Raw genomic sequence first — 26,303 nt, 5'->3', positions numbered from 1 at the left:
ACGATTCACATTGCACAAATGAAAATCATTCCAAGAGTTCGATTATTGTACAAATATGACAATGTATGTTGTGATTTGAAATAAAACAAGTTCAAATATACATTGTATTAATCGATGGTTCTCTCAAAAATTACATGTTAAGATCCACCATAGAACTAAAAGAAAACAAGTTATAATTCTCTTAGTTACATTATTCAGACTCAATCGAACCACGGAGATGTTCATCATTGCCTATGTTATAGAAAATACAAATAAAATTCTCCAATAAAAAGGAAAAACTAACGAGATCAACTAAATAAAATAAAGGTGTTCGTAAATCAGGCCGGACCAGATTAATGGAAGTTGACATTTGACTTGTAAGTCAAACCTACATTCCAATTTGCAGGTGCAACATTCCAACATATGATAGTCTCCTTGGATGTGTATGAAGTGATCTTGAAAGATAAAGATTGGCCCATAAGTGTTGCAAATGCTTGATATGAAGCTCCCCAATTATGACTCATACTAATCCACCCTGTTTTGCTTCCTTTGACCCACATTTTGGCAATGTCACCTCCTCCTCCTACATTCATCACATACACTAACAACCAATACCCATTCCCTTGAAAATAAAATCGAAGCCCCCCTCGTCTTATACACGGTACTCTGCAAGGAATTGAAAATTCGAAATTATAAAATAACGATCATAACATTATTTTGTGGAACTTTCTTGTTTAGCTTGATGGTTAAGGATTATTTACTCTTATAATTTATCAGAGTTCATACTTTCGAGGAACAAGTTATCAATGTTTATTTAGACAGTTTCTTTTGGACATAATATGTGTAGCTTGAGTATATCCCTATTCAAAATCATTAAAAAAAGTCATACCTTCGGTACATGATAGGAACAATGCCGGCTTTCCACTGAGCAATTTTCATAAAAGCGGGCTTCGACATGTCAAAATGGACTCGTGGAGGGTTGCACCACCCACCATTGTTGGTGTCTTTGGCCCAATTCGGAGGGCAAAGGTTTGTAGCCGTCACGGTGGTGAATTGAACCCCACTGTAGCACCAAGGCGACTTAACACACTTTATTTGATAACAAGTCCCACAAGCAAACCCATTGTTGAACAATGTTGTGCTCAGTGCAGCTGTGTCAATACCATAACCATTGCTAAACAAATTCCCATACCCACAAGCACCTCCTGTAAAGAAAACAACTTTTAATTATAACCGATTATTCTGGATTTCATGTCTGAATATTCACTTGTAAACACGTATAATTTACAACATAACATACCCATAGTCTCGGAGGCGGTTTCATCGCCGTAAAAGGTTGCATGGGCGAGTGCCCAAGGGCTTGGCCGGTACACTACGGCAGCTACAGAAGGTCTGCCGATGATTGTCAATGCTGTTAGTGTCATAAAAAGAAACACAAAGCTCCATGAATTCATTGAAAAAGACATGGTTTTGTTTTCTATGAGACCTTTGATCAAACAAGTTACTAACAATTAATTCCTGTTATTGACTTCTACATGTTTACATTATATATAGTATTTGCAAACTCACCAACCCGACCGGAGAAGGATTCAGAAAACCGAAATGCATGTTTTTCTGACACGTTCATGAAGCTAAAATTCTCTGAAAGTCAAACTCGAAATTTTTGAAATGGATATTGTTTATCATGTATTTGCTTTTAATATTTGTCAACGTGCCTGCAGGTTCTATTTGTGATCTTTTTAGTTAGATTATTTTAATTTTTGTCCTTCACTCCCAACTAATCAATTTTGATTAATGTATGATAATCCAAAGTTTAAAACTTAGATGAGATAAATATTTTTCTTATCTTAAATAGTGGCTAAGAGTTTAATCATTGTTTTGAGTATAGGATAACTTTAAGACTCCGGTGTGTAAATGTTGACGGTTAATTATTTTAAAAATATCAAGACTAAATTAACGTAATTTATAAATATTGAAGGTGTTACGCTACCGCCTTAATAGTTACTGACTAAAAAATATAATTAAATAATTAAATAATCACTTCAAAAATTTACATAGTTAAATAATAAAAATATTAATAATTAAATTTTCTATATTTAAAATTCAATATATATATCCCGCCATGAAATATATAATTTTCTTTTGTAGGTTCAACAAAATTAATACTGACACCTTAAAAAATTAATACTGACATATTTAGGGTTTTTTTTAGTAGTTTTTGGCAAATGGCAAGCATGCTTTATAAATGTCAACCTTGCAAAACGCAATTTTAATCCATTATCAACCTTATGCTAACTCAAACCGACCAACTATAAGTTCAAAAAACAAGACCAAGTATAATTTAGATTATTCGTACTATATTAGATCAGTTGGAAAGTTCATTAACTAAAAGTAGGAAAGTTCATTAACTAAAAGTCGAGTACAAATAATTAAATTTAAAATCAAACCATTTAAAATATTTTTTTAAAAATAGGTTTTTCTTCTTCTAAAAATATGTTTTGAGTAAAATTTAACTTTGAATTGCGTAATTAAAATTGAATTTTTTTAACCTAAAACAAAAATTTTGTAATTTTATTACTTAATATTTAGGGTGTTTTCTTTCTCTAATAACGGATGACTATACACGTCACATTGTGTTTATACTTTCATTTTATCACCTAACTTTTAGGTTGATTTCATTTTGGTCATCAAAAAATTCTTTTTAAGTATTGATCAAGTAAAAAATAATATTAAAGATTAAAATAAAAAGGGTAGAAATTAAAATAATGCATTAAAATTTGTCATATCCTACTTGTTTACCTCTCACTGAAAATTCTATTTTTTAATATTGAAATTTTATATTTTAAAATATCAAAATCAATTAAATAAATTGTTATTTTTTCTTTAGATGTGTTAATCAATTTGTTATTATAATATTGAAATTAATTAAGGCAATCCCTTCTAAAATTTAAAATTTCATTTTATTTTTTCATTTTACGTTAGTTAATTAGTGACAAAATAACAATTGAATAATTAGGTAATCATTTTGTAACTTTTCATAATTAATGATAAAAAAATAGATAAGTACCAATATAGTTTGTCATAAATTATAAATATTTAACCCTCACAATATTTGAACAACGAAATAAAATTAATATATTAAATTGTTATTGTTAGGTTTAATGAATAAAGGTAATTATGAAAAAGAAAAAATAATGGCCAGAAATAGAAATTGAATTAAAAATCAATTACTTAAAGATTTGGAATAAATAAATATGAAAACAGGCATTGATTGAGACATATATCACGGTCAAAATTATATGATGTTGCTATTGTTACACTTTGTTTCAGTAAGACACTTTTTACGAAAATTAATACTATTTTAAATTAAACAAATCCTTATATTATTTTGTAATTGAAACAAGCTAGACTTTTATTTATGTAGGCCTTGAATTTTAATATAAAAATATTTTTGAAGTTTTAAATTAATTTTATTTAATACTGATGTAAATTTAACGAGAATAAATTATTGAATAAAAATAATATAATATTTTTTAAAGTGCTAATATGGTTTTGAAATTTTTTGTAAATTTTATATTGATGTTAAAGTGCTTGTAATATCTAATGCATCAGCAAAAAATAGATAAGAGCCTTAAATTGAAAATATCTTTACTTTACAATACCTTTACAGGTAAAAATTATAAGTCAACTTTCTAATAAACTACATTAAAATCATGGTTGCTGCTCATCTGTGTTCTAAATAAATATATAAAAACTATCATCATATCTTGAGAACAATGGAGAGCAAAAAAAGAAAAGAAAAAAAAAAGATTTTATCAGCAATAAAATTCAGGGTTCATAAAAAAATAGTAACCTGCCAAGGAATGCAACTCGTATAAGAGGAGATTCAATTTACTATTATCTGCATTGTGAACTTTACGCTCATTGCTTGAAGCTCATATCCAGGGAACCTTCCATCTCGGTTTAACATACCATACCCACTCAAATGGGGAGATCCTTTTCATTCAAGCAACTCACTGCAGCCAAATCAGTTGATGACTACTTTATACAGCCTTTGAACTACATATACACTCAGGGTATGGATTTTCATAGAAGGATTCTTCGGTCCTAAAACGTGCTTTGCCTTTTATTCCAGGTGAAGGACCTTTTCGTTTTCTTGGAGCTCCTTGTCTACATCATAAATACAAAAAAGAAAAAATAAAAAAACGAACATCAAATTTCATCCAAAATTATGCCATTCCATTGGACACTGTCATGAGATACTTCCAATTTTGTACAAGTTTCCACGGCCAAGCTGTTTTGTTACTGTCTGGTCATTCCATCAACCGTACCAGTTTTTTACATTACAAAAGAATGAAATTTTTAACAAAAATGATTGATTTTCTTTTTGATCTAACATATAGAGACTAATTTACCCATTTTTTAGTAGAAGAGGTAAAATGCAATCTAACTCCTAATACAAGGGCTTTCATGGTACATTTAAGTAGGTCCACATGGAACAAAGGGTCTAATTCATGGAGAACTGATAATTACTAGTTGCAACAAAACTACCTGTTTTTGTGCATTTGCTGCACAAGATCGGAGAATGATGATGTTTCTCTGAGCTGTCCACTTTCTAACTCATCAAAAAGCCTGACTAGTCCTTTCCTGTAAAATATATATATTAACACACTTGAGATAAGAATATAAATTGCTCGAATAAGAATAATATTTCTTTCGGAAAAAAAAAAAAACAGAAGTATTCTTATACCATAGGGTCTCTCATAATACTAAGTATTTCTAGAAAAGAAGTTAAGAAACCATTATTAAAGTTGATATCACCTTGTATTAAAAGAACCAGACAAACTAACTAACAAGACCAAAGATCAATGGTTCATGTCCTCATAGAAAACCTTGTCCTAAAAAGAACCAAATAATACTTTCACTGTCAGTAACCTGTCTGGGGTGATTGTCTTCCGATGGCCTAAGAATCTGCGGTGCCCCTCAACTGCTCGTGCCATGTTACCTGAATATGATGGAACAAACACATCGCTTTCCAAAGAAACAATGTAATCTAGTGCAGCACTTTGAGATGCATGCTTAGCAAATTCATTCAACTCTTCCTTTGTTGCCAGTTTTTCCTGTCATCAACATAAGTACCAAGTCATGAAGGCACCATATCCTCATGGCAGACTATGCATATCAAGCTATTTATAACAAAGACAAAATATGACTTGCAGACCTTGAAAACTAGATTTGGAAAAAAAGACATAAGCTCTGAAAGGCGAGCATCACCACCATAAATTTCACCAGATGCAACATAAATTAATGTTGATGGAGGATAGCCAATAGCTTGAAGAAATATCCCGACTTCTTTGGGGGTTAGTGGACAAAAGCCACCTATCCTCTGTTCAGTAGAGTTTATATCTTTAACCTTCCAATGCTTTGTGTTCTCCCTGGAAAGATATTTAGAAAGTTCAGTATAAGCGAAAAAATGCAGAAATGCTTAAGCGCCAAAAATATGACTTCTTTAATAATTAACTTGGTCAATCTAGTCACATTATTCCCCATTTTTAGTAAATTTAACTAACAAAGAGAAACATCTAAAGCACATCAAGGATAAGGTGAAACTAGCTAACCTCTTTCTGAAACTTCAAAGAATTAAATACAAAGATTTGAAGTCCATGTCTCGAGACTGTTATCAGGTTAGTTTATTCATTAAGGTTCAATTGGTAAAAAATCTAAAATACTTGGAGATTAGTATATGGTTTACTGGATGGCAAGTAATCGACAAAGCAATTACCCAGGCCATATGAACAAGCCAGGGGCTAATATTCTCATTGTAGAAGTTCTTCTATGTGTTTTCAATAATGGCCAGTTTACCATTGAGGTTGAAAAGTGCTTCCGAAAATTTTGACACTGCTTGCCATAGTTGAAAACTGCTTTTGAAAAAGAGAGAGTATTTTAGACATGATGATGTAAAGTAGAAGACATGTTGGACTTCTTTAATGAGGATAAGAAAGTAATTTCAACCAAAAGCTAAAAAATTAGACTTTTTAGCTTGAGCTAAAATCTCAGTTTAAAAACATGGTTTGGTTCGAAAAGCTCCTTGTTTACTATTGCTTTTGGATTGAAATCATGGTTTGGGTTGAAAAATCACTTTTCAACCTCAATGGTAAAGCCTAAGACAAATTGAATTTATGATGAAGAAACGAAGTCTTGTTAAGACTGAAAGCAAATGCATTAGCACAAAGGATAGGTTCCCACCTCATTATTCTCAGCTCTTCAGATTCTGCATCAGTCAAACCAGAAGTACAACCAGTAAAAGCAAGCATGTCTTTCTCATATCTTAAGTGAAGTGCAATGTATTTTCCACTCCGCATTCTCAGACGATCCACCAGCTTCTGTGGTGTCATCATCATGCATACTCAGAACATAATTTAAAAAGGAAGCCCCATAAGAGACCTCTTAAATGCATCAAAACTGAAATAAACATGAATGCGTTGTGCTCAATTATATTCTACCATTACATGATGAATTTTTTATAAGGTCTTAAATTCTAGCTGCTTTTAAAAAGCTTCCCATGCCTTTTCTCCATGTGTGCAGGCAGTAAATTAACATGGGCATCAACATCAAAGAGTAGCAATTCACCTTTCCTAAGCTCTCAATGGGGGGAGAGAAGCGGAGAGCATGATATAGAGCACGACATCTCAACCTCTGTATGTCAAGAGGAAGATCATTGTTCGCAAGTCTAGAATCTGATTTAGCAACATGGATCACCTGCAAATTTTTCTTGGTCAGCATACTTGGAATTAAAACTTGCCTTAATTTTCCATTTTTTTTCACATCCTACATAATTTGGGGAAAGAGCATGCAGTTTTAAATTTTACTACTACAATCTGGAGAACTTTGCCTTGATATTGAACTACCTAGAAATTCTTTAGTAAAAAGAATGAATTCCTTTCTACTTATTATAACTGCATTAAACAAAAAGTAACAGTGAATTATACCCTGAAAAATGTTAACTCAGACAGATTGCAACGCATCAATGTAGATTAATCACATCATGAATGTCTCAATAAGAAGGTATCTAAAAGAAGCCACAACCAAAAACAATAATGCCAACAAGTATAGCAAAGAAAATGGTTTATAAACCTGATGATCATTCCATAGCTGCATCATTTCTTTGTAGTATCCCATGCTAGACCAGGAAGTAAAGTGCTTTCGAGCCTGAGGAACAAGTTCCAGTTCCTTTGGAAGCTCCCTAACAATCCTCACATCTCCTTGTAAAGTTGTGATGAAATGAAGCTCATCAAATATATCAGAAAATGTACTGTTTCATAGAATTGAAGATAAGATACCTTAAGTAATAACTGGAAACTAATTAAGATCAAAACAACTACAGACTTGTTGGAGTTAAGAGAGAAACAAATGAGAATACCTTGAGTCTTGCCAGAAGGATCGTCTATCCAGCTGGGGAATGACTAAGGTCGCATTCATTATGTGTGCCACAGCCACCATGTCTGATATCTACAAGAGAATGGTTACAGAAGTTTTGGTCAATGAACCAACAAGGCAGCATCTGGGAAACTTGAAAGCAAACAACAATGGATTTTAGAGCTAACAAATGCATTCAACCACATGTAAGAAACTTGAAAGCAAACACAACAGATTGTAGAGCTAATAAATGCACTCTATGAAATATAAGTTCAAGCAAGTCAAATAGGATAAACATAGAGACAATTTTTTTGATGTGCCAACTGTTAAAAGCTTTCACAACAACTTTTATTGAACCCAAACACTATAGAAGTGTAAAAAATGATATGCAAATTGCTCTTAGAATACAAAGCATCAAGCGCTTAGCTCTGACTTAAAATCATAACTATTTCATATCATTTTCATTCCTTGGATTATATAAGATATGCAAAGTACTCTTAGAATATGAAAGTTCACCTCATTGTCATTCCTAGGATTATATAAGATATGAAATATATAAAATAAAGGTTTTTACTATATACTATTGTCAAGGGTCAAGGCACGCTCTAGGGCCTAGAACTTTACATTGCCTCAAGTGCAAGGCACAAAAGAAGCACCCGCCTAAGTGAAATAAGGGACGACATGCATAAGTGTCTCTTTGTGTCTGCCTGTGTATATATAAGATAGCTTAAGACATACAATTATGATAATAAACTCTGAAGTGTGGTCTAGTATATTTACAAAACATGCAACTTTTTCTTTGGCCAATATGCATGATTTTCTTATGTTCCCATGTTTGCTGTTGAATACTCACATATTGAGAAGTAAGAATTTGACGCTATCACCTTTCTTGCTAGTAGAGGTACATCTATTTTAAAAGTTAAAAATAAATTAAAGAGAACTTCAATAAGGAGGGCATTTTTTATGCGTATAGCCTTAAAAAAAGAACATAATAATAATAATAATAGGGGCACACCTAGGCAAACCAAGTGGGCACCTGATCAAATGAGCCTTGCCCGAAAGTGTTTGAGTTGTTTTGTTGTTTAATGCTAAGGTGCAAGGTGAAGGCCTACCTAGTAGCATGCCTTGACAATCATTTATAATTGGAAATTTTCATATTCATACAAGGAAACTTCTGAACTTTCAATTCTAGATTAAAGGTTAAAATGAAGAATTTCTTCTTGATCCAAATTATTTATTTGAAACTTAAAGAAAGTAAAGGATTTCTAGAAAAACTCAAACATAGCAGGTTATACTGGCATGAAGTCTTTCTTCAAAACATTTCTCGCTCTTAAAATGAGCATCCTCATAAAAGCATACACCTTGACACATTCTTAGCCTATGCTTTTTCATTTTAAAACAAATAAAAGAGGACCTGGAATGACAAACAAGACGCTATTAACTTCCTCTTTTATGAAGAGCAGAGGAGAAAAAAAGTTACTAAAAAGTATTTTTCACTTTCAGGAAGGCACAATGTAGCCATGCTGCTTCGACTCTCTATTTCTTAAAGTAACTGTATTCAACATATATTCAGACATGAGTATAGTGATATGACCCTCCAAAGACTCTCCAAAAAAAAAAATATATATATATATGAAAGCCTAGAAAAAAATTAACATATCCATGTCAGACACATCCATTTCCAACACTTACTCCTGTGTCTAAGTAACATAACCTTGTAGTACAAAATACAAGGCTAAAATGCAAGAAGATCGGTACAATTATTAATGCCATAACTCAAGCAAGTTTTTAATTCTATGAAATCATAGGATGGGACTCTGGATGTAATTAGACACATTGACAAAGCAAGCAAAAACAAAAGAAAAGAAATAGATGTAAGTGAACATACACCGGTGCGCATTTGATTCAATCCTCCATTGCTTTTCACTGTTAAATAGCGGTCAGATCCTTGTGCAGCTGACATCACATTAAATGGAATTAGGAAGTATAAATTACAAACAAATAAACAAATATACAACTACACATGATCAAAAGAGTAAGCTCAGCAAAAGAACTGCTCCAAAAGAAAAAGGCAACAGAGTACAGACTAAAATTGTAGATTTTACCTTTATATCTGCTCGTAGGCTTGACACATGGACGTAAACCATGGCGAGAAGGGGCATCCCAAAGTTCATCATCAGCTGTCTGCATAAGTCAAAATGAAATTATAGAAGCAATTTATCATTGAATTCCCTTTTTCCGCAAACTACAACGGTTTTCCAAAATTAGATTATACATTTTATAATAACAACACCACCTAAATAGCTGCCAATTTGTTCATATAATTTTCAGATACCGCAAAAAGACAATGACCCATTTTTCAAAAGCCTCGAATATAAGTACCCATTAAGAGAAACAGAAGAAATATTGAATCAGAGACCTGTAGAAATTTAGTTTGAGGGTGGGATTGGATGGAGATAACTGGGGCGGGGTGGTCTTCCACAATGTTGCCAGCGTTGAAGACAAAAATGAAGATTGAGAAAGCAAAGAGGAGGAATATGTAAAGAGCAATGGTCCTGGGAGATTGTTTCCTAGAGATAAATTTGGTTGTTGAAGCTATTCTCATATGATTATGAGACGAGCCCCTATGGTTTACCATTCCAACAGGCAGATCTCCCGCATCACTTTCTGTATTTCCGCCTATCAGTACTATATAATTCACATTATTTTAAAAGGTAAATTCATTGAATAGTACTCAACTATTAGTAAGTTTTCACTTTAGTCATTTAATTATAAAAAATTACAATTTGATCATTCATGTTTTTTATATTTTTTTTCACTCAGCCCTTAAGTGTTTAACGGAATACTGACATGGACTATTTTCTTGCGCCTAATATGCTGATGTGGAATTTTTTTACAAAGTTAAAAGTTTTCTTTTGGTCACTTAACTATGATTTTTAACGTGCCTGAATTGATTATTAAGGTTTACCATTCTTATTGTGTGTTTGTCTTTCTCTCTCCCCTTAAGGGTCTATTTCTATATTTATAAGGTATGGTTTATTGATGTGACGTATTAGATTCAAATAGGTCACATGCATGTCAACACGTACTTTTCCTTAGTATCAGCATGTATCCTCCTTGTATGAGTTCGCCAGCATGCTGGCAAATTGCGTCTTAGCAAAACCTACTGACGAACTGTGTGGTATGCGAGCTCCTAAGCAGAGAGCTACATAATCATAAGCAACAATCGGTTGGGTCGATTTTATTCAGATAGCGGGTAGTTATATTCATCTGTACTGTGGGTGAACTTTTATTGGCTCCTGTTGTCTGCTTCCGCTGCATAGTCTTCTCTGTTAAATAGGTAATCTATGTAACAATTTTGAGATGTTAGGATCTTCTTTTAGTTGGAGTGCTGGACATTTTACTTAGGTTGAAATTCAGTTTAGGTTCTTGCCTTCTCATTTTTTTTAACCGTTTGTTTACAATCTGCTGTCAAGTGAATTCATGGATTTATTGATGTGAAAAGTTTTTCATTCAGGTGGAAGCAATTTATGTTGGTGTTCTGAAATATATTCTCAATTTTCTTTTACTCCCTTGAACTGTTCTTTCTTTTGGGTACAGCTATTTCTTTCATTAAAATGAGAGGAAAAAGAAAGGGTAAATGGCTGAAAACATCTGCATTCTGCTGATGGTGATATTGGTTGTGAACATGTAAAATCTAAAATTTGGGGTGCAACTTGTGTCAGTACCTGATGATGATGATATTTGTTTGTTGCCTTATGTGTTGGTTTCAGATTTATGGAAATTCTCTCGATATTTGCTAGTAGGTGGATGCACTCTTGTTGATGTCTTTCTTTAATCATTAAATTTATGATTGTGAAACACTTCTTGATTAACTTGGCGGATAAATCCAAGCCGTATATGACAAGGGAATGTAGGAGCAACATACTTTAGTTGCCGTGTTCTGTTGGATGGTAATCAATTGCTTATTCTCTTTCGGATGCTGTAATGTGTACGTTTGTTTTAGGAAAGATAAACACTTGTTTGCTGATTTGGTTGAAATTTTACCCAGGTTTATATGAAGGCTATTCTATTAATGTCCTTTGGTATCTTGCATTCACATCTACTTTAAAGGTGCCCAGAATTTGGTCTATCTGTCTGATCCGGTGGTCCTCAGCTCCTCTAATTCCATCGCCACTTGGTTGCTGCCAATGGAGAGGGTGTGATTATGGGTACCATTGCGCTTCCCCCTCTGATCGAGCTAGCGGCTGATGTCATTTACAAATACGGTGCCAGTCACTCTCTTTGCCAGTTTCGGTTTGGAGGCATTGGATTCTTTTGACGGCATCAACTTGCATTGTCAGAGCTGAGCATGCCGAGTGCAAAGAGTAGAGGTATTTATGGATCGAGTCGGATCAAGTGTTAACACAAGTTATATTTGTACAAGTTCAGCTTGATGTGAAATATAAATTTAAAATTTTGTTAATATCTGTTCATTTTATCTTGTCCATATTATAAAAAAAACTAAAATAGATTTATATAATTTTATTTCAATATTTAATAATTCTTTATAATTCTATTTACTAAAATTTTATATACAATAACATTTATTAATAGTATTATATATTACTATAAATTTAATTCTCATGTAATAAAATACGTAACATAATATAAATCATTATAAATTTCAAAAAATATTTGGCACAGTTTCGACTGTGTTATCTCCATCCCTTACCTTAATATTGTATCAAAAAATAAAATATACTAGTTAAGTAGGGCTCAAAGCATTAAATGTTTAAGCTCAAATTTGACCCATTTTTTAAATAGATTTATTTTTTCTTACCCAAGACTTCTAAAATTTTAAATGAGCATTCAAATTTAAACGGATAATTCCATCGCGAACAGATCTAGTGAAAAGATGATTGCTAGACTTTGATGCTAATGGTTCTGTTTTCTTTTATTGTTTAATTTTAAAAATATCTGAAAAAGGCCAGTTATGTTGAAAAAACAAAAACAAAAGCCCACCCATAACCCCGGATCCTCAAATGAAGGCTATCAACTATTTTTGTGGGTTTATCTGAACTAACACCATAGTCTTCTTACATGGGCTGTAAAAAACAATGCTGTTGCTTGCTACCCCTCCATATCTATTCACTTTATATACGTCAAAAAGTAATTTAATTTTTTCAGTTAAAAATTTTATTTATTTTTATTATTAAAAATTAACATGATTGATAGAATAATCAGATAGTTACGCATGGTGTGTCACATATACCTCATGCTGATATATAAGGATTAAGTTTTAACGGTAAAAATAGATGAAATTTTTAATAAAATGATCAGTTTGCTCATTAGTCTGACGTTTATTGACTAATTTACCAAATTTTTAGGTAAATAGGATAAAATACAATCAAAGTTTAATCTGAATCCTAATAAAAAGGTCTCCATGACATTTTTAGCATGCAAATCTCATTTATGGAAAACATACACATGCAAAATAAAATAAAATAAATAAATGAAATCTTGACATTATTAGTTATCACTTTCACATCCAACTATACATGAATACTGTAGCGACGTAAAAAAATTTCTCTTTCGGTTGGTCGCTAATTGGGGCGATTTATTAAACATTTGAAAACTAACTTTCGATTTTATTAACAAAGGGAGTCGCCACCGATCATTTTTTGTAGGTGTGATCGGACACCTAATAAAATTATTTTAAAACAAAAAGAAGGCCAAATTTAGGTCTACGTGAAAGTCCAGAGAAAAATTGGGGTTCGGGAGTCAGTTATGCACGAGGAAGGTATTAGCACCCTCGCAACGCCCAAAATTGGTATCTCATAAACATGTGTTGACTTGATTTTCAAAAATACGAATTCAATTTGACATTTACTCGTGATCCAATTGAAAATGAGAATTTTAGTTTTCGATTTTTTATTAGAAAGGGTGTCCTGTTTTTAACACAAGCCGACAAATTTCACCCAACATAGCATGAAATCGATGGCTTAATATTAAATCGGTACATTGTCTTATTTTTGAAATTAATTAAAACATGAGAAAAATATTCCTAAAGTGAGAAATTAAAATAGATAAATGACGAAAAAAAAATGATATCATTAATGAAAAATATTAACATGAAATACTAGAATATTAGAATAACAATAATAATGATATTTACAAAAAAATAAAAATAAAAATAAATCATGTACTAATAATAAAATAGGAAAAATGATATATTTGGTAATAATAATATAAAATAATAATATGTACAAAAAAATACATATATATATGCATATAATAAAAGTATGTAATAATAATAATAATAATATCTACAATAAAAGAAAATATTAGGAAACGTACATAAAAAATATATACATAAAAATTTACAACAATAATATAAAATAATGATATGTACAAAAAAATATATATATATATACATATGTACATAAAATATACACTAATATAATAATAGTTATAATAATACTAGCAATAGTAATAATTTGTAATAATAATATATACACAAAATGGTATTTTAAAATATATATATATATATATGTATATGTATATATAATAGTATTTAAGAATATATACATAAGATGGTGTAAAATACATACATGGAATAGTATAAGAAATATATAACTAATGGCATTAAAAAATATATACATAATATATATAAAATACATATAATATATATATACGTATTAGAAATGATAAAAATTATTAACACACTACATAAGTAAATAAAATATGATAATAATACTAAAATAATTAATTTAAATAGTAAAGTAACTAAAAGAATTAAATTGAACTAAAAACAAAATATTTGGGGCAAAATTGAAATAAAAATAAAAGAAAAGGACTATATTGAACATGCGTGGAAATAGTGGGGGGCCAAAACAACAAATATTCCTTCCCATCAAAACTCAGCACATCAGCGGGGACTTAATTGCAAAACAATAAAAAGTGGAAGGGCTAAAAGCGAAATTAGCCCTTCCTTAAAAAAAGGCTGATCCTAGACGGGTCGGGTTGAACCGGTCCAAGTCAAAACGACGTCGTTTTGGGGCTTAAGTGTAGCCCCAAAACGACGCTGTTTTGAGGGCTATATAGGCCTAAAATAACCAAAAAATTCATTTGGTGAGAGGAAAGAAAAAAAAAGAGAGGGAAGAGAGAAGGAGAGAGAAGGAGGGGAAGGGTATCCGGCCAGGGGGCCATCACCGACAATCGTCGGCCCCCATTCGTCGCCGGCGCCAGCCACCGCAGGCGGTGCCCGGAAAAGGTAAATTTTTTTTTTAATATTTGTTTTGTATATATATTTTTATTATATTTTTTTATTGTGATGTATATATATAGATTAATAGATTCGAAAAAAGGAAAAAATAAAATAAAAATAAAAATAAGAGTAAAATAATAAAGAAGATAAAATCACCTTTAGGTATTTTTTTAGCTTTCGATTTCTGAGATTTTTGGTTTGTATTCGACTCTATCCACTTTCTTTCTTGGTTTTAATCTGCTAATATTGATGCAAAAATGAAGATAAATTCTTTGTATTCATCCCAATTTTTTTTTACATGATTTTTGAATGGCTTTTTATAGCCATCTTTTACATGATTTTCTATTATCTTTTTTCTATTTTGTAGGTGATGGTGGCAGACAATGGATATAAAAAATAGGAGGAAAAATGGGGCAAGTGAGAAAGTGGCTAGGTGGCTAGGGTTTCTTGGTTTTTTTGGGGGTTAGATTTTTTTTGAGGGGGCTTAATGGGCTTTTGAATTGGGTTTAATATTTGGGTTTTGTAATCGGTTTGGGTAGATGTAAATGGGTTATGAGTTAAGGATTTTAGTGAGTTTAGAGGTTTGGTTGAGTTTTGATGTAATCGGGCCCGGGCAATTTGGGCTTCTACAAATACTATGTATTAGTTTCTAATCCCAACATGTGCTTGTGCTATTTGATGAATTCTCTCCCATTCTTTCTAATTTGTTATCCACAACATTTTGTATAGATTGAAGGCTTCTACAAATACTATGTATTAGTTTCTAATCCCAACATGTGCTTGTGCTATTTGATGAATTCTCTCCCATTCTTTCTAATTTGTTATCCACAACATTTTGTATAGATTGAATTCTATTCTATAATTATCCCAATTTAAATTTGTAATTATATAGTAATTACTAATCTCCCCTTCAAACTAATGCTTTAACACTACCAATCGGGTGGCATCCAAAGTTCAGTTTCTTCCCAACACCCAATCAAAAATGTTATTGTGCAGCCAATTGGACATGGTAGATTAAGGATTCAAAAAAGAAAAAGAAATTATAACATCATTAAAATATTGTCGGAAAAAACAGAAGTCAAAGGTATATTATCTTTCAGTAAACATGTTTGGGCAACAACACATGATATCATTGATAAAAACAATGTGTTGATGACGTTATGTGATTAACCAGCAGGTGGGGAGTATGAGAACCAAATCCAAAATCTTTAGGGGGGTACCACGCAATCTTAATAAGGGGCTAAGTATTGTGCGGCAAAACCCTCTGTTTTCTAATTATTTTGTTAATCTACCAACACATGATCTTCTACAGAAAAAAGAAAGAAAAAAAAAAAACAATCACCTTTATAGGCCGAGGCTCTTTTTTATTTCAATTACTATGTTTGGTAATGACAAGAGTTTTTTAATGTTTTTTTTATCTACCAATAGGGATACACTAATGCTCGTAAATTATTTGAGTTTGATTTTAAAAACTCAAACTTGATTCGGTAGTTATTATCGAATTCAAATTTAGTAATACTTCACTTAAATAGCTCAACAGCAAGACATGTTGAATCCTCAATGAGAAATGCAAGTTCAAATTTTAAAAATAATATTGTTGGAAAGAACAATTCCGAACATGAATCCTAAAACAAGTATGGAGAATATAAAAATAAATTTTATTTTTAATATTTTATATTATTAAATTGCATCGTTATTTTTAATTGAGTCAAGTTTGAATATGCGTGAGTTTAATTGAGCTTGAGCACAAAATAAAACTTTTAAAATTTTTAAAAATAAAAATAAAATTTAAATCATTAAACTTTTTAAAAATAAAAATTAATTCAATTAATTCAACTGCTTAATTTAATTATTTTTTAATCTTTTAATTAATCTGTACTAATTATTGAATCGATTTTACTTAAAGAATGAATTACTGTTTATACGAGAGATTGTGAGTTGGTGTAAGATATTTTAAATTGTAAATCCAAATAAACTAAAGGGTGAAATCAAATTCAAGGATTTCAAAAGGGAATAAAAAGCTAATATGAATATTTTTTACAATGAACAATGAAGAAACTTGTCATTTTCTTATCACTCTATTATGATTACTTGGTTAAAAGTATATATAGTGGGACTGCTATTTGTTGAAAAATTCATGCCTAATCATTAAAAGAAAGTAAAAATCAACCATATCTTTGCTATTTGTTGAATAAGCCAATTGTGAATAAATCAATTATTTTGCCTTTTCTTTTTCTTTTTCTTTTCCAATTTGCTCCTTTGGGCACATAATAAGTACTGAAATTGGTTTGCTAATGTTTGCCTTGTGAAAGCGAACCATAACGTCCATTTTCTACTTTCCTCGTAAATTATTATTTCGATTCTCATCCATCCGAAATTATTTTACATAAATAATATTTTTATTTTAAAATTTGATTGTAAAACATATTAATAAAAAAATGGAATAAGATCAATTTAAAAACGAATTCAAGTACGTGAATATAAAATTTAAATTGAGCCATCAGTAGCCGATATTTTATAAAGATGAGAGACAACGAGGGTGGAAGGACATAACCATGCCGAAGAAATGGTGGTCAAAGCATGATTTAAAAGCTCAGGTTAGTAGTGGAGTATCACATGCACCAAGTTTGACCTTATCATGATTTTTTTATTACACTATCTTATTTTGTCGGCCAAAGATCTTTCAGTTGACAAATTTTAGTTACACTTTGGCTTTGACTTTGAAACATGACAAATCATGTAATGTTTTGAAAATCAATTAATAATAATAATGGCGATCCAAATACATGCCTCAATCAAATTGCAGATTTAGGATAATGACTTCGAAATTATTATTTTTATTTATAGTAAAATGAAAATAAATAATATATTGTCTCAATTTGATGAAAATTCATCATATAGAAAATAAAAATTAATAAAATTATCATAAAAAACAAAAATATTAGATATGAACTCAGCTCTAAATATTTTTGAATTTTTAAATATGGTTGATAGATTTTGTAATTGTGGAGGATTAAATTTGTTGAACTACTAAAAATTATGACAAATTTGATAAAATGTGTAAGCAATGAGAATTAAGTATGGTATATTTTTATTAATTATTTAATGGAGAGTAATTAAAATAAAATTAAATAATAACATTAGTGATAAAATTGAAAGTTTTTGAATTCAATGACTAAAATAAAAACATGTTAATAGTTTATTAACTAATTTTAGAATTTACCTAAATTTTAAATAAAGAAAGAAGAAAATCACCTACTTTTTATATAATGGGAAGTATCAACGAATTTATTTTATTTTATTTTATTTATTTTTAGTGTGACGTATGCTTCGAGTGTCTCACGGAGAGATTTGCGGCGCCGCTGTATGCGATCCTAACCCACTTCCCATCCCACTTAACACTGCCTCCAAGTATAACCCGGTTTAGAATTTGGAGCCAAAAGAAGCGCAAGCTGAGTAAAAAAAATAAATTAAAACCAATTTAAATTGATGTGTTTAGATAATTTTGAAATAATTAAAAATATGATTAATTGAATTGAAATAAAATTTATTTTTATTTAAGTTATAATTAATTATTTTTATAATTTAAAATAAATATTTTATATTTAAAATAGTAAAAATAATTCATAATTATTGTAATAATTTTATTTTAAAATATTAAATAGAAATTAAATATTTTCTATTTAATTAAGATTTTCATTTTTCTAAAATGTTTTTGAAAAAACCTTCCAAAATTTATCAAATTATAATCATAAACCATAAAACAAATCTTGAAGATAAATTTTAAAATCCAAAATTTAAAATTAATAATAACTTCTATTTAAACGTGAGTAACAAAGGGACCCAGCCAGATATCCACGTGCTGAGCTGTCTTCCACGTGTCAGCTCACTGTGGCCTCTGTACTTGACCCTTCACTGCTGCAAATAGCCACCGACTCTACCGACTCTAGCCAAGCTTTTCTAGTTGACGTATAATTGGACATCTCCGCGATGACGTGGCCCACACAGGTGTACAGTTTGGCGGGAATATAAAACCGTTTTCCCGCCATGTCCAATCCGAAGCTGGTCCCTTTCACCGTTTTAAATATTAACCTTTTAATTTCACAAGTTTTAACCGCCAATAACTGTCGCTTTAACAGCTTTGCTCCACGTGGCATGCTTTCAACTTCTTAATTGTAGAGTTAATAGATTGTGGTTTTTTTACTAAAATAAATTTTTAAAAAAAAGTATTTATTAAAATAGATTGTCAGCTCGATTATATACGAAAATGTGATGTTTTTTTTATTCGCGCCTATTTGACAGGCGCTAATGATTATTTTATATTAATTTTATTTTTTGTTTTTTTAAATAAAATATTTTTTTATTTTCAGAACAGTAATTGAGCCTTTCTCTGAGGCGCGACTAATCGAGCCTTTCTCTGAGGCGCGACTAATCGAGCCTTTCTTTGAGTTGATGTCCACATCTTTCATGTGTTATTAAAATGCATTTTTTATCCGGATGAAGTATGTATTAGCAGCTGGTAATATTTAAAGTAAACTTGTGGATTATATAGTCGATGAAAGTTGGTAATATTATAAAGTTGTTTTTAATACTCGGTTTTATTAGGTATAAGTATTTAAAATTTTGTTTTTGTAATGTGATACATGCGTAAATATATATAATCATATTAATGAATCATTAATACATACTTCATTCGGGTAAAGTATGCATTATTAAAATTAAATTAAAATATTAAATAAGAAATAAAATTATAAAACAATATGTTATTTGGAAAATAACGATTATTGTAATGAGATAGATGTTTTATTAGGTATAAGTATTTAATTTTTTTTTGTGATGTGATACATTGGTGTATATATATAATCATATCAGTGAATCTGCTAATACATACTTCATCCAGGTAAAGTATGCATTTTAATAACACATGAAAATATGGGCCTCACCATTTGCACCTCAGAGAAAGGCTCAATTAGTCGCGCCTCTCAGGTAGGCGAAATTACTGCTTCGAAAATAAAAAAATAATATTTTATTTAAAAAAAATTTTAATATAAAATAATCATTCGCACCTGTCAGATAGGCGAGAATGAAAAAAACACTCCATTTTCGTATATAATCGGACTAATAACCTATTTTGATAAATAAATTTTTTAAAATTTATTTTAATAAAAAGCCATAGATTGTTTTATAATTAAGTTTTAAATATCTGATCAAAGTAAATTATTTTTCATGCTCGAATTTAATTAATTTATTTACGTAATTATGTTCATAAGCCACTGTAGACGTAGACTTAAAAAAATGGGTAAACTGTTTAAGGGTACTAAATTATAAATAAATTTACTTTTTGATCATTAAACTATTCAAAAGTTAACGTTTAAATCATTGAATTATTAAAATTGTTGTTGTGTGACATTTTCTATTTATACTGCTTGCGTCAAATGAAAGCTCTCATCCTCCTTTCACAGTTTAGTTATTTTCATAAATAATTTTAAACCTCATAAATTTATGAATAGAAAACTAAACATTTTTTTCTTTAATCTTCGTCACTAATTATTTGGTCGATTTGGATCTAAAGAATGTTCTATTTGTCGATGAGTATTAATCTACTATATTGATCGTCAAATCTTTACTTGGTGTTTACTAGTCAAATTTTTAATAATAATAACCTACTGACTTAAATAAAATTTTCGAATAATACAATATAATGTAACTTTTGAAGTTATGTTACCAAAATGTAAATTTATTAATATTTTAGTGACTTTAAGTGAATTTACCCAAAAAATTAAAAAAATTGAGAAAAATTTAAGTCCCTCTTCATAGTCTTCATGTTTGTTTGTTATTTATTTATTTGGGGTTATTTGGGGTACAGCCGTATAGCCACCTAACTGTAAAGACGTGCACGTAGGAACCGGTGCACACGACACGGTGTAGCTAAACCGGAGAACGTGCTTTCTGACAACCTGTACTTGATTTACAGACAGTGGGCCCCAGATGTATGTTTTGCGGAGTGTTGGTTCGACACGTCTTAAATCATCCATTTAAAAGAAATAATTTTTTATTGAAAAAAGTAATTTAAAAATAAAAAAAACTACTAAATAAATTCGAAAGCGTGTATCCACGACTACATCTGAACACATGCGAGCGGTGGTTTTTTTTTTTTTGGCGCCTTTTGACAAATTAAATACGGCTACGTACAATTTGCCTTTTTTTCTTTTTTATTTGACTAATAATTTTTGCTTTACAAATCTTTGTTATCAATAAAGTTTGAATTTAAACATTTTAATACTCAGATTCCATAATTTATCATTTATGTTATAAATAAGCGGTTAAATTTTGTTACTTCTTTCGGCACCATTACATACTTAATTTTTATATTTTTAAAATTTTAATTTTGACTTAAATAATAATAGTTAATTATACGTAAAGTTATAAATTTATTTTATTTTCTATTCTAAATTTTTATACTTTACGATATTTAAAATTTTAATATTGACATAAAGAAAATTTATTAAATTTATTAATCAAATATTTTTTAGCAATATATAGAAGTAGTAACTTGAAATAATATTACACATGTAATAATATATTTTATCGTATAAAATTTTAAAATAAGAAATTTTAACAACAACATTTTGTGGAAAGTAAAATTTTAGAACTCGTAAAATAAATAAACTAAAAGCAGTTGAACTAAAATATATGAATTAGATCTACAACTTATATATATTACACAAGCTAGTAGCAAAGTTTAATCAAAATAAAATTAACTCAAATTAAAATTAAAATTTATATTTATATTTATTAATTTCAATTACTTATTTAACTTTATTCTATCATATCATACTACGAATGAAATAAATTTAGTGCTTACACTTGCCTAATACAAATTGGTCCAACTTATTTTGGAGTGTGCAAATTTTGGATAAAATAGAATTAATTCGGTTGGAGTTGGTTAATAATTTTTTAAAAATTCGGTTAACGGTTAATTCTGTTTGAAATCGGTCAGTTAACCGTATTTAATAAATAATATTATAATATATAAGCATTCGGTCGGTTCAGTTAATTTTTTGGAAATATAAACTAATCGGTCGATTAAGTTGGTTAAGTCGGTTAATTTTTGATATGTTTTATACTTGTTTTAACCAAAAATAAAAAAAAAATATATAAATTTCAGTTAATTCGGTTAACCGACCTAATTAATCGAAAAAGTTTAATTCAGTTAATTTTTTTGAAAAAATTTCGGTCCAATTAACGGTTAAGAATTTAAAAGAATTGATTAATTTGGTTAATAGTAGTTAAGATCGGTTAACCGAATGAATATCCCTAAACATACGGTTCCGGTTTATAATCTCTTTCATAATGTGCATCCGAGCTGGACTTTAATTGACAACGTGGCATCATTAAATTTAACCACCGTGTAAGAAAAAAGCGAGTTAGCACGCAGGACTTAGGGCCGCTTCAGATTACTTTTCAAAAGACTTCGGCTCCAAAAGCACTTCGGAAGAAAAAGCATGCGAACAATTTACTTTTACTGAAATTTTAGCTTTTACTCTCCCAAAAGCACTTTTAATGCTTAATTACTTTTTCACCGCTCCAATAACATGGTACTTTCCTTTTTTTATTGGTACTAATTATAAATGTGTTAAAATTATTAATTAAAAATAAAAATATTTTTAAAATACTAATTACAAATATTTAATAGTTATATTTAAATGTTTAAAATATAGTTTATATATTCTAATTAAATTTTATAAATAATTAATATTCATTGCTTAAAATATTTAAAATTTATATTTTATATATTAAAATATTAACAAGAAGTTATAATAATTTTTTATATTCTTACTAAAATATAATAATATTAATTAATTTAAATATTATTTAAATGTATATTTTCTTGATAATAACATGTTTAAAATTGACATTTTATTTCTGAAAAGTATTTTTTTACAACAATACTAAACACTTAAATTTTAAATTAAAATTTTTAAAAACACTTTTTAAAAGTATTTTTTCACAATATTTTTTAAAAATACTTTTTAAAAGCATTGTAAAACTAACTCTTAGTGAGCAGGCGTTACCCGCTCCATTTTTTTTCTTTTCTTCTCTGTATATATATATATACACACACCAATCAAGGCGTAAAATATTACAATAATACAAACATTCAAACAACATTTTTTTTTATATATATGGGAGAGCATAAAACCAGGAAAAAGAAAAGCTTAAAACAACAAGGCGTGCTTTGCGTTTTCAACTCTTTAATTAAAGAAGAGTTTTGTGGGAGTTGTTAAAAAGTTGCGACTTAGTAGAAAAGGATTCAAAGCAGAAGAGCTTTAAATGTGTCCAGATTTTGGTCTGTTGTTGGTTTCATAGGTGTTTCGAGACATTAAAAAAGGTTGTTCTTTTTTGGTGTTTACATTAAAATTTTCAATATTTTTTTGGGGTTTCTTCTAAAAGAAAACAATGGAGTGGCATGCTTGTCTTGATGAATATCAAAAGCTTGTTATTCGGATGAGTACTCCCAGGTTTGTAACAAAAAATCATCAAAGAAACAAAACCCCATTTTGTTTTGTGGATTTTGCTTCTGATTTTGCTTTATTGATTTTTACAGGGTGGGAATCGACAATACCGTTTGTCGCACAGCGACAGTTGTTAAGGTTAACTTCCGTTGAACCTGTCTGGTCTGAAATATGAAGGCAACCCCACTTTGATTTTTTTTTTCAAAGCTTTTTGGCTCATTTAAGTTCTTGTTTACTTTGATTTTTCTTCAGGTTGATAGTGCTAGAAGACATGGAACATTGTTAGAAGCTGTTCAGATTTTAACGGACCTTAATCTTTCAATTAAAAAGGCTTACATTTCATCAGATGGCCAGTGGTTCATGGATGGTAAGAAAAATATTTTTTAAAGCATGAATTCTGAAATGAAGTCTGTTGGTAAAATTACCTTGGATGCTCTCTAGTAGGATTGTATTTTACCCCTTCTACTAAAAAATAAGCAAATTAGTCCATATATGGTAGATCAAAAAACAAACTGGTTTTTTTGGTTAAAAATTTCATTCTTTCTACTACAGAAAATATTGGTTTGCTCTTTGTGGTTAATTTACTCAATTTTTTAAATAAGGGAGCAAAATGCATCTAATTTCTAGTCCAAGGGTAATTTTACCAAAGTTTGTTCTGTTTCCATGTTATAAATTTTGGGCTTTGCTCGAAATTGCTGTTACTGACTCTTTTTTTATGGATTTGCAGTTTTTCATGTGACTGATCTAAACGGAAACAAATTAACTGATGAAAGTGTTATTAGTTACATTGAACAGGTATTTATTAGAACACTTAGATTTTATTTAGTGTTAATGTTCTTTTTTATTACATTGATTCGTTGTTAAACTGATGTATTTTCTGTTTGTTGTCGGGTTCTACAGTCACTTGAGACCACTTATCCCGATAAAAGCCTTGGATTTAATGGCTTAACAGCGTTGGAATTGACTGGAACAGATAGAGTTGGTCTTTTATCTGAAGTATTTGCTGTTTTAGCTGAGTTACAATGCAATGTGGTGGATGCTAAAGTATGGACTCACAACGGTCGGATTGCGTCTTTAATCTATGTAAAAGATTGTAATTCAGGGTCCCCGATCGAGGACTCACGACGAATTGACAGGATTGAAGCACGTTTAAGGAATGTTTTGAGAGGTGACAATGATATTCGTAGTGCGAGAACTTCAGTTTCTATGGCTGTAACACACACTGAGAGAAGGTTACATCAAATGATGTCTGCAGATTGTGACTACGAACAGAAGTCTGGTTTGCAATGTTGGACAGATTCGCCGGTTGTCAATGTACAAAATTGGACAGAAAGGGGTTATTCAGTCGTGAATGTTCAATGTGAGGATCGGCCTAAGCTTCTGTTCGATGTTGTTTGCACATTGACAGACATGGAATATGTTGTGTTCCATGCCTCTATTAACACAACTGGGGATAAAGCATATCTGGTACTATGTTGTTTCATGTTTTGGTTACAAACATTGGCTCCTAGATTTTTTGGACCTAAAATTTGTTGATTCTTGTAACAGGAATTTTATATTAGACACACGGATGGAACCCCAATTAGTTTGGAACCAGAAAGGCATCGACTGATCCAATGCTTACAAGCTGCAATCGAAAGGAGAGCATCTGAGGTATATTCCAATTCAGATCTATCTCGATTTTCAAAGTTCATCCAATATTCCAAACACTTACGCATACTAGTTCATATGTGATTTCAGGGCATCAGGCTTGAGTTATGCACATCAGATAGGCAAGGTTTATTAACCGATGTGACCCGAACGTTCAGAGAAAATGGACTGAACGTGACAAGGGCTGAAATATCAACCGCGATGGGTGTGGCAATGAATGTTTTTCATGTAACTGATGCAACCAGGAACCTAGCAGATCCCAAAAGTATTGAATCTGTAAGACAAAAGATCGGCTTAGGTAACTTGAAGGTGAAGGAACTACCATTTAGGCATAGTCAAATGGCTGAAAGGCAGGATGAACACGAAATTGGGGTTGGCGGGGCGGTTTTGTTATCGCTTGGGAGCTTAGTGAGAAAGAACCTATACAATTTGGGGTTGATTAAATCCTATTCTTGAAGGTGACAACTCCATGGTAGGGGCAATTTGGTTGAAAAAAATAGGCATATTCTTTTGCTCCAGTTTTGGGGTTGATAGTGGTAAAATTATCATAGAGGCCTTCATATATATATACAAGTCAGATTTCATTTTAATTCCTCTATTTAAAAAATTAGATAAATGTCTTTTTTGTTAAATTTTTTTTATTTGTACTGTTAAAAATTAAAATTAATATATATGACTTAAAAATCAAACAGTGGCACATGATGTGCTATATGCACGTCATGTTAATGCAAAAAAATCTTATAACAGTAGAAATAGACAAAAATTTTAACAAAATGATTATTTTACTCTTTTACCTAACTTATATGAATTAATTTGTTCAAATTTTAAATTTAGAGAGTAAATTGTAATTTATATCCTGGGATCTCTCCATAGTAGTTTTAACGGTTTATAGGCTGTGTGTATATGAAAATGGTGGAATTTGGTGTTATTTGTTGCCCACAATGGTCGCTAAGACTTATTGTTTGGCAGTAAAGGGGAAAAAAATGGTATAGGTGGTGGAAAAATCATGGTTTGTAATGGTAACATTTGTACATAATGACTTTCAAGTATTAACTATAATGGTTGGCTTTATGTTATAAAATATATTCTCTTTTGTATACTATGTTTTGATTGGGTCCATTAATATAGTGTGTAGTTACTTAGTTGAATATTGTGGAGATAAAAGGTCTTTTTTTTGGGAACATATGGAGACATGAGGTCCTACACTTTTAGACTTACTAAAAATGAATCCTTTGCCCAAAGGGTAAATTCTTCACCATATTTCGTCTCTAATCATTACATGTAAAATGGTATTATTAAAATTTAATTTTTAATTTAGTTGGTGTGTATAAATTATACTTAAAAACAGGCCTAAGAAACCCAGCCTCAAAGCTACAAAATCCTAGCCTCTAAAATACCATTGTTATAGGAGGAGAGCGCTAGGGAATGTCGGAGTAGCTGGAGGCGAGAGTAGGGGATGTACTTTTCCCCGGCATGTAATGCCTCGGGGGGAG

The 26,303-nt window shown here is 30.4% G+C and overlaps 4 protein-coding genes and 2 long non-coding RNA genes across 7 annotated transcripts in view; 3 read left to right on the top strand and 3 right to left on the bottom strand.

Annotated features, from left to right (window-relative positions):
* The window catches only part of LOC108454334 (uncharacterized), a 95,657-nt gene that overhangs the window by 47,970 nt on the left and 21,384 nt on the right, over positions 1 to 26,303 (bottom strand). The window lies entirely within an intron of this gene.
* LOC108456438 (expansin-A7-like) lies at positions 333 to 1,495 on the bottom strand. The gene is made up of 3 exons (XM_017755019.2): positions 1,280 to 1,495; positions 869 to 1,184; positions 333 to 645 (listed from the first exon to the last, which is right to left on the bottom strand). Exons 1-3 carry the CDS (start codon positions 1,443 to 1,445, stop codon positions 333 to 335), a joined length of 795 nt encoding a protein of 264 aa, XP_017610508.1. The 5' UTR covers positions 1,446 to 1,495.
* Positions 3,616 to 10,033, bottom strand: LOC108454327 (O-fucosyltransferase 38). The gene is made up of 11 exons (XM_017752742.2): positions 9,815 to 10,033; positions 9,501 to 9,579; positions 9,284 to 9,351; positions 7,400 to 7,488; positions 7,114 to 7,291; positions 6,610 to 6,738; positions 6,226 to 6,362; positions 5,201 to 5,414; positions 4,915 to 5,099; positions 4,531 to 4,626; positions 3,616 to 4,149 (listed from the first exon to the last, which is right to left on the bottom strand). The coding sequence occupies exons 1-11, from the start codon at positions 10,031 to 10,033 to the stop codon at positions 4,023 to 4,025; spliced, it is 1,521 nt and encodes a 506-aa protein (XP_017608231.1). The 3' UTR covers positions 3,616 to 4,022.
* On the top strand, positions 9,978 to 11,860 carry LOC128283658 (uncharacterized). The gene is made up of 2 exons (XR_008274054.1): positions 9,978 to 10,109; positions 11,447 to 11,860. It is a non-coding gene; the product is annotated as an uncharacterized LOC128283658 (long non-coding RNA).
* LOC128283660 (uncharacterized) lies at positions 14,567 to 15,303 on the top strand. The gene is made up of 2 exons (XR_008274056.1): positions 14,567 to 14,650; positions 15,012 to 15,303. It is a non-coding gene; the product is annotated as an uncharacterized LOC128283660 (long non-coding RNA).
* Positions 22,713 to 25,891, top strand: LOC108455782 (ACT domain-containing protein ACR8-like). Its single transcript, XM_017754329.2, has 7 exons — positions 22,713 to 23,166; positions 23,253 to 23,298; positions 23,413 to 23,527; positions 23,888 to 23,955; positions 24,061 to 24,627; positions 24,709 to 24,813; positions 24,901 to 25,891. Exons 1-7 carry the CDS (start codon positions 23,105 to 23,107, stop codon positions 25,264 to 25,266), a joined length of 1,329 nt encoding a protein of 442 aa, XP_017609818.1. The 5' UTR covers positions 22,713 to 23,104; the 3' UTR covers positions 25,267 to 25,891.

The sequence above is a fragment of the Gossypium arboreum genome, chromosome 11 (assembly GCF_025698485.1).
Source record: "Gossypium arboreum isolate Shixiya-1 chromosome 11, ASM2569848v2, whole genome shotgun sequence".
NCBI lineage: Eukaryota > Viridiplantae > Streptophyta > Magnoliopsida > Malvales > Malvaceae > Gossypium > Gossypium arboreum.
Note: the sequence above shows the minus strand (reverse complement) of the source record. Positions and strands in the feature narration are given on the sequence as shown.